Here is an 8,754-nt window from a genome sequence, read left to right as displayed (position 1 = left end):
ATGATAGAAAAGCAGAGAGTCTGTGCGGTATTTCACTGTGGCTTGATCTGAATACCTCAGCAGGGTAAACCTCAGTGTGTGTGTGTGTGTGTGTGTGTGTGTGGACTCAAGGCTGCGGCCTGAACGTTAATGACGCAGCATTGGGGGCAAATATGAAACAAGAAAGTAAAGATTTCATTTCAACGAAGGCTGAAAGGACCTTAACCTTCGTCTTGTGTCAGCTTTCTACTGCCATCTATGGTGTTCGGGTCAGTTTTGACCCGTGTTTTAAATCAGCTGTAAAATACACTAAAACATTTGTTTTCATCCAATTAGTTTTTCATCTCTTGGTTACATTGTTAGGCTTCCTCATCCATGAAAAGGTTGGTGTTAATATTTTTGGTGTGGGCCCCTGGGCCTTTTTTGTCAGTATACTCCTTGTCTTCAATGTAACCTTCCTCTTGTCAGCTTTCTACTGCCATCTATGGTGTTAGGGTCGGTTTTGACCCGAGTTTTAAATCAGCTGTAAAACACACTAAAACAATTATTTATCATCCCATTTGTTTCTCATCTCTTGCTTATGTTGTTAGACTTCCTTATCCATGACAAGGTTGGTTTTGCACTTATGATTTCAGTTTGAACTCTCATTATTGTTCTTATCATTATAACCGGGTCAAAATGTTTTATTTTGTTTAAATTGAGGTTCCTGACAAAGTCAAAAAGCCTTGATACTATTAACACATTTATGTGGTACTGAAACGGGTTAAACACAGAATTACACTGAATGAATGAATGTTAAATGTGTGTGTTGTGTCAGTGTGTGTGTGTGTGTGTGTGTGTGTGTGTGTGTGTGTGTGTGTGTGTGTATGGTAGGTTGCTGGTGCCCCATCCTCCTCCCTCCATCGCTCTGACATCTTTTTCTCATTAACAGGAGTGTGTGGAGGGCCCAGAAACAGTAGTGCTCACATTGCAGCTCTTACTAGCTTTCTCCTCCACTCCCCCACTTTACTATCCAGTTAACCCCCCCCACCCCAACGCCGCCCCCTCCCCACTTTCTTTCATTCGCCAATGTCCCTTTTCCGTCTCCTTCGTCTTTCCCTCTTTTCTCCCATCTTTGTCTTCTTGAATCCGAGCCTGAGAAAAAAAAAAAAATGCGAGGGAAGCAACCGCAGCTGAGAAAAAAAAAAGAAAGCGAGTGCGCCAGAGAAGCAAATCTGAGCCAGTGATATAATTGAGGTTTTTCGTCTTGAGGTACCGCAACATGTTGAAAAGGCATCATGGGCAGGGAGCGAGGCTTTCTGGAGAGAACACGGCTGTGTGATCAAGTCTGTGAAAATGTCAGAGGGCCGGGAGCTGCCAGCGGCGTTCCTTTATGAATGAATGTGTGTGAGATGATTCTGTGTGGATCTGATTACATTACTCATTTGGGAAAAAGCTGGATGATGAAAAGTCTCATCAATAATGTGGCCTCTGTAATTTGCGGACTTTAGAGTAAAGGGAGTGTGTACAGTGATGAATTGGGATAACATGAGCAGAAACCAAGAGGCATTTTATCCAGAATGATAATGATCAAGATCACGAGTCAAGACGATCAATCAGTTAACGACTGATCTCCGGCCTCGAGGATAGAAAAACTAAAAAAAAAAAAACAACAACACAGAATCAGATTTGCTTCCAAAAAAAAAAAGTCTTCTGACCAAAATGTGCAGCGGGGTCCGTTCACACAAACAACGCTGTGGTGCTGAAAGCGTTTTGCAACACTTCACCCAAACCTCAGGCCCTCACAGCACAAACGACCTAAACCGACCAAATGAAGAACCCAGAGTTGGGATCATGACAAACTGCAGAGCTTCACAGACAGTTGACAACTGGGCGAGAGTCGTCAAAAATACCTTGGAGAGACTGAAAACAGCTCGCACTCCGAGAATCCAGCCCGAGCAGATTCATCTCGACGACGTGTATGTCCAGCTTTCGGTGTGAACGCACCTTTAGCGCCCGTCGCTGAGACCAGAGTGTATGCACGAGGAGTGTGTTGGTCAAACTTACCCCATCCGGGAGGCAGCGGGCCCAGAGGGTCATTCTCCAGTGGAGCTCCAGACGGCTGAAGGAGAAACAAGAGAGAGACAAAACAAATCCCGTTAGGTCAGCCCTCTCTCTCCTCTCACCCCCTCGTTGTCACGGTGTCTGTCACTGTTTTACCGCCACGCCGGGATCAGGAAAGGAAGGAAAAGTTAGGGGGGAAAATGACCCCTGCCCCCCCCCGCCCGCCTCGTTAAAAAAAAAAAAAAAAAAAAATGCAGAAAGGAGGGAAAACCGGTGAGCAAGAAAAGAAAAAGCCAGTAAAACTCACTCAGTGCCGGCGTCCCAAATCCTGGTAATGAGATGGAGCATCGGACGTGTGAGGTAAAAATCAGGATGATACCTGTGTCAGGCATGTTGGAATGAGTGTGTGTGTGTGTGTGTGTGTGTGTGTGTGTGTGTATGTGTGTGAGTGTTAAGGGCAGAAGGAAGGGGGGGCTCCTCTCTGCTGCAGCAGTGAGGGACGACTGAGGGAGCTGCAGCCCGGCAGCTCGTATGCCTTCCAAAAACTACACGCTCGGTAGGAGGATAAAACAACAACGCTGTTCCAATGAGCTCACTGGCTGGATGCAGGCCCCACCCCCCCACCCCGGCTTCCCGCTCACCTCCTCAAACACACCCCACCTCCCAACCTCCCACCACCTCCTCCACCCTGGCACCCCTCCCTACCCCACCCTGTGCTCCTCCTCCTCCTCCTCCTCCTCCTCCTCTCTTCTAGCGCTGCTGTGAAAGTAGGCAGGGAAGTGCGATGTCTGAGGGAACTGAGGGAACATTCATGCTTGTTCCAGACTGGACACCCCCCCCGCCCCCCCGGCCCGGCCCGCCCCACCCCACCCCGCCTCCTCGACCCACCCCAGGTCTGACAAAAGGCACCTTTATTCACCCTGGGCCTGGAAACCACTGTGGGGTTTACTCAGCCTGCACTCATACACACACACACAAAAAAGTGTGTGAGTGTGTGTGAGTGCACGCCACGGTGTGGAAAGTTTGTCTGTGGCAAACAGTCAGTCAGTGTGTATGTTCTTATGGTGGAACACACACACACACACACACACACACACATACATACAGCTGCTGGCGCTTTTTCACGCAGGATATTGTTTATCACAAATGCACAGTCCTGCCATCTCTAATGACAACACGTTACCTTGGTTACAGGTATCATTGCAGTGGTGATGTAAAAACATAATGAGAAAAGAATTGATGCATTCAGGAAATCAGCTAATTTCTGTTTCGGTGCAGCGAGTTGAGTGTGAAAAGAAGCAGTGTTTCCCAGCTGAAGGCCGGTGGAGCGGAGTTTTCTTTTCACTGAGACATGTTGCACCACAAAAGTGATGATTATTTCCTGAGTGTATTATCTACCGAGTGTCAACGTCACTTTACACAGCATTTCCAAAAAAGAAATGTGACTGTGCCCATTTAAAGTGGCTCTGTCATGGAAACTCTGAGGGAGCTGGGATGGAAAGGACTGGGTCTGCTGAAGGAGCAGGAGTGGGCATAGAACAGGGTTTAAGGGTGTGTGTGTGTTTGTGTGCGTGCGTGTGTGTCACTACCATCGACAGCCAACCAATCTATGCCCCTGAACCCCACCCTTTTGGGTTTTCTGTGACTAAAAAAGGTAAAAGGAGAATATAATGATATAAAGACATGATGACTTCATCCTGGCTCTGACCATTCAGCTCCTCAGCAGCTTCCAGACAGAGTGAGGCTGGAGGGAGGAAAAGAAAGAGAGACTGAGAAAACAAGGGAGGGAGAGGAAGAGAGGGAAAAGCAGCATGTTGGCAGAAACGTGTGAAATAAAGGTTGGGTGTTATGGATCTGGAAGGAGTACGCAATAAAGGCCTGTTTCTAGGCAGCACAGGTGAAACCGACGGCGAATTCAGCCGGTGGCACGTTAAAGCACGTTCAGCGTCGCATCGGCTCCACAGTCTTTCAACGTTACTAAAGATAAACTATTCATTTATGCAGCTGTAAACTTTAGTTGCCACTTGTTTTCCACCTCTGCACAGAGCAGAGAGGCCGCTCTGTGTAAACCAGGAGAGAGTGAAAAACAGCAGGTCAGTGAGTTCAGAGTGGGTTTCAACTCCTGTTCAGTATTTGTAGTGCTGAATATTTGCATCTTTCGACTCAAAGGAGCGTTCGTGAAGACAATTAACTGACAAAATTAACTGATCAAACCAGTTCCACGTTGATCCATCTGTTCATTAATCAGTGTGAACCGCTGATTTGCATTTTCACTCAAGGTGATGACTAACATTCATGTTAAACTTTGACGGATTTCTCCACGGACGACGACCGGCCTAATATTCATCTGAAAAATGCACAAAAACATAATTAAACTCCAACAATCCTTCACGAGGTGACAGAGAATAACAGAACAAAGAGTCTGGATACAGACGGACTGAGTCTGAAATCATCTCAAAACAAACAAAACAGTTTTAATCTTTACTGTTTTAAGATTGACTGTGCTATGAATTCTTTCCCTTTTTCCCCTCTCATCACACAAATCACACATTATGATCTATGTCCCCCAATTTTCACGTGATTGTTACCATGGCAACACTAGTGCTTTTGTCTTAAAATGATCTTGATGATCTGTTGTCAGACGGTCTGACTAACACCAGACTGGACCGACAGCACAGAGCAGCCTCTCTGTGGAAGTGGCCCAGGACAGGAGCTCTGTAGTTTGTTCACCGCATGATGAGCATCAGCTGCACTGAATGTAATAACAGCTCATAGGGGCAGTTTAAAACCCTGATTTCCAAAGCTTGTGTGAAAAATCTGCTAAATCCGTTTCCTCATAACCCCCTCCATCCAAAGACACCAATACATCTCATGCTACCGCAAATAAACAATAAATGAAGATATATCCACTTCAGTCAGAGAAACAACAGACTCCCTCTAAGTCCAGGACCTGACGTAAGTTTTCTTCAGTGTTCAAATAATCCAGTGAGAGTCGTCTGCACATCCAGCAAACAGGAACATTCTTTTAATGCCAATTTGATGAAATGTAAACACATTATGGCTAAAAAAAGGAGCAGTCGTTGTGATTTTGTCTAAAGGGGGAACCTAAAGGGTGATGTTGAAGTGAAGACAGCTGCATGTATTTTAAATATAAGATTACAACATGCAGAAGAAAATCGGCTCAGACACACTGTCCTTCACTTTTACTGCAGTTATTTCTATGAAGGTCTAAAAGTGACATAAACTGCAGATGTAGCATCAAAGGGCTCTTTATTGCTTTTCCACATAACATAATGTTAACACAACATCAGTGCAGTTTCCATAAGTTACTTGCATTGTCAATTCATGAAAAAAAAAAAACCCTCTTACAGAAGTGCTTTCTGGAAGCCTGAGCACTGACGGGTTGTGTGTAAACATGGGGGACATGCAGCCGGGCGCTGCTGTGTGACTTTTCTGTTCAGAGCCGCAAGTGATAAAACACAGGGCTGATTCAGGTGGTGCTGTTAAGGGTCCTTGTTCCAGTGAGAATGGACAGAAAGTTAGAGAGGGAGGGGGAGAGGAAGGGAGGGAGGGAGGGAGTGGGGCCGAGGACTGATGTGAAGGTGAAGGGTGAGGAGTGGTAAAACCAGGAGAGCAGAAAGATGAAGACTTTAATCCAAGTTATCAAAAATGGGTGAAAGGCATTTTAGTGCTTTGCACAAAAGGGGGATTTTAGAGAGGGAGTGGGTGGGGTTAAAGGAAAGGATGGAGGTAGAGAAATACAGAGGAAGACTGGGAGAGGTAGAAGAGGGACGATGAGGGGGGTGGGGGTGTTGGGCGGAAACAGCAGTTAATGACTGTGAGGCTGCCCTCTCCTAACGAGCTGCAATTACTCCGCAAACACAAACACACACCAGCGCTGTGGAGCGGCCGAAAAGTGTGTGTGTGTGTGCCCACGCAGCTGAAGTAGGAGAGGTTGATGGCTGCTGCGCTGCTCGTCCAGCTCAGCTTCATCTAAGACGGCCAGCGGCCTCTTGACCCTCCCTGGTTGTCATGTGTTACAGAAAAGAAATGTGGCACCTGACCTCAACATTACAGGCCTGTGAACACATCTGCTCACACACACACACACACACACACACACACACACACACACACACACACACACACACACACACACACACACACACACACACACACACACACACACACACACACACACACACACACACCACACACACACACACACACACACACACACACACACACACACACACACACACACACACACACACACACACACACACACAAGGAGGAGCATGTGATTTAAAGGAGAATTCCGGTCATTTTTGACCCCTAAATCGTTGTCCTGATGGTCACCCAGTGTTGGTTGGAGCAAAAAACGTGACTAAAATTGATGCAGGCAAACCAGAGTTACACCATGGCTAGACGGTGCTAGGGATAGCCACAATGCTAAAGTATGAGGGCAATTTTTTCAACCACAACAAACACTCAAAAAACAATCAAATATCTATGGTACATGACTCGAATCCTTATGACACACCACTGAACTCACAGTATAAACTTTGTGTTTTTGCATGTAATCACTCACCTCAGACAGCCGGACTCATCTGAAACATTCTGGAAAGACATTACTATCTGATCGCAGAGCGCCTGCTCTCCCCGCCACAGAAACAAACACTTTTTCCTTGTTGTGATGATTTCTTTACAAAAATAAACGGTCAGAGATATTTTGGACATTACCACTGCACTGCTCCACCGTTTATTTTTGTACAGAAATCATCACGGCTGTGGCTCAGGAGTTAGAGTGGGTTTGTCCACTAACCGGAAGGTCGGTGGTTTGATTCCAGGCTCCTCCTGGCAACACTGAACCCACACTTGCCCCCCGATGCGTCCATTGGGTGTACGAATGTGTGTGATTGGTTAGATTCCTACGCTGCCAAGCGCTGTATGAATGTGTGTGAAAGGGTGAATGTGACCTAAAGCACTTTGAGTGGTCCAAGAGTCCATTTACCATTTTACCATCACAACAAGGAAAAAGTGTTTGTTTCTGTGGCAGGGAGAAGGCGCTCTGTGATCAGACAGTAATGTCTTTCCAGGATGTTTCAGAGTTCGGCTATCTGAGGTGAGTGATTACATGCAAAAACACAAAGTTTATACTGTTTATACTGTACACTACATTAGTTCAGTGGTGTGTCATAAGGATTCCAGTCATAAAGTTTGTTTTTTTAGTTTTTCTTTTCTCCTTTAACAATAGGGACCCACACACGCGCACATTTATAGCCACATAGACACACACAGTAAATGACAGTGATATGTCCTGGTTTTTGTCAGGAGAGGCTGATTAGTTAACGTAGTAATTTTCAACTAGTTCAGAATCATTATTTTCTGCAGTGGAGCATGCTGCTGCGTGCACAGTTCAACTATGAGCTCTTTTATGTGCGTTTCCTCGTTCACACACACTGGGGCCATAAATAGTTGCTGCTATCAGCGCTGTGGGCATTCCAAGACACAGCAGCGTATTATCAGCATGGAGGGCAGACCTGCCTGTTGGCTTTTCTCACACACACTGAGGGAGGGAGTTAGAGGAGGGAGGGGGACGGGGACGGGGACAGGGACAGGGGCGGGGGCTTGGGTGGTGGTGAACTTGTGTCCCAGCGCGGACCGGCCCTGTGCGGTGCCGCTCCGACGGTGACGCGAACGCCTGAATTCATCCTGACGCTGCTAATAACTGGGTTTTTGTTTGGTTACTCATTTGAAATCTGACATCACTGGAAACGTTTACATGCAAGGTCACCTGGACAGTAGTCGGACTCGGATTAGTCTTCTTGAGTTTTAAATTCTATCCACATCATCGGCGCTCCTTGAATACAAATTCAAAGTTTTACACATGCTGAACTGAACGAATCAGTTTTCGAAAGATGAGCGCCGTTCCTTTGCCGCTCACGTTTTAGAGCAGTTTTGAGGCACGCTGCATGACGTCTCCGTAGACAGAGGCCAGCATCAATAACGCATTGTTGCAGTACAGACACAGACATATCTAAGGACAGTTTGTTTGAGCTTTTAAGAATAAAGAGATAAACAGAAAAATACCATTAGGTATTTCCATGTAGTTTATGCACGTAGTATTTTTTCCATTTTCAGCAGAAAACAACACATTGTTCCAGTGCTAAAATCTTTTCTCAATGTCACCAATTGTTTTTTCTCCAAATCCATGCAGATCATGTCTATGATAAGGTACATTGTGTAGGAATTCCTCCCATCTAGCGGTGTGGTTGTATATCTCAAGCAACTCAATTGTATTTTTCACACTGCATTCACGTGAAATTGGGCAGACGGACGACAGCCGCTGCATGTAACGGCATAAACAAGCCTCTATGTAAACAAGTGGTCCATCAGCACGAGGCAAAACAATACACGTGACAATATGTTGTCATGGCGATGTGGCATTGTTTACCTGACTCACGTTTTACCTGGGTCATTTCTGTGACTAAAATGACATCTGGTTTGTTAGCGACAGCCGTCTGCCCGACTGCAGGTGAATGCAGCATCAGTGTAACGCTCCATTCCTCCTCACTGCGTTACCGCGGTGACTTTTCACAGACGCCACCTCGACCTGAGCCGACAGCTCTGGTGTCTCCGCTGAGTTTCCGTGGTTTCCTACCGTCACGCTGCCACTGAACGTAAAAACACGGCGACACCACATGGCAGCCAGCACCGAGCTTACCCGCT

General features: G+C 46.3%; 1 protein-coding gene across 4 annotated transcripts in view; it reads right to left on the bottom strand.

Annotated features, from left to right (window-relative positions):
• The window catches only part of wwp2 (WW domain containing E3 ubiquitin protein ligase 2), a 74,175-nt gene that overhangs the window by 13,765 nt on the left and 51,656 nt on the right, over positions 1 to 8,754 (bottom strand). For all 4 annotated transcript variants that reach the window (XM_085778291.1, XM_085778294.1, XM_085778292.1 and 1 more), the window contains exon 11: positions 2,026 to 2,080. In XM_085778291.1, the coding sequence (XP_085634417.1) occupies positions 2,026 to 2,080 (55 nt within the window). The remainder of the gene's footprint in view (positions 1 to 2,025; positions 2,081 to 8,754) is intronic.

Source organism: Trachurus japonicus, chromosome 6 (assembly GCF_045865225.1).
Source record: "Trachurus japonicus isolate A0001 chromosome 6, Traja_1.0".
Lineage (NCBI taxonomy): Eukaryota > Metazoa > Chordata > Actinopteri > Carangiformes > Carangidae > Trachurus > Trachurus japonicus.
Note: the sequence above shows the minus strand (reverse complement) of the source record. Positions and strands in the feature narration are given on the sequence as shown.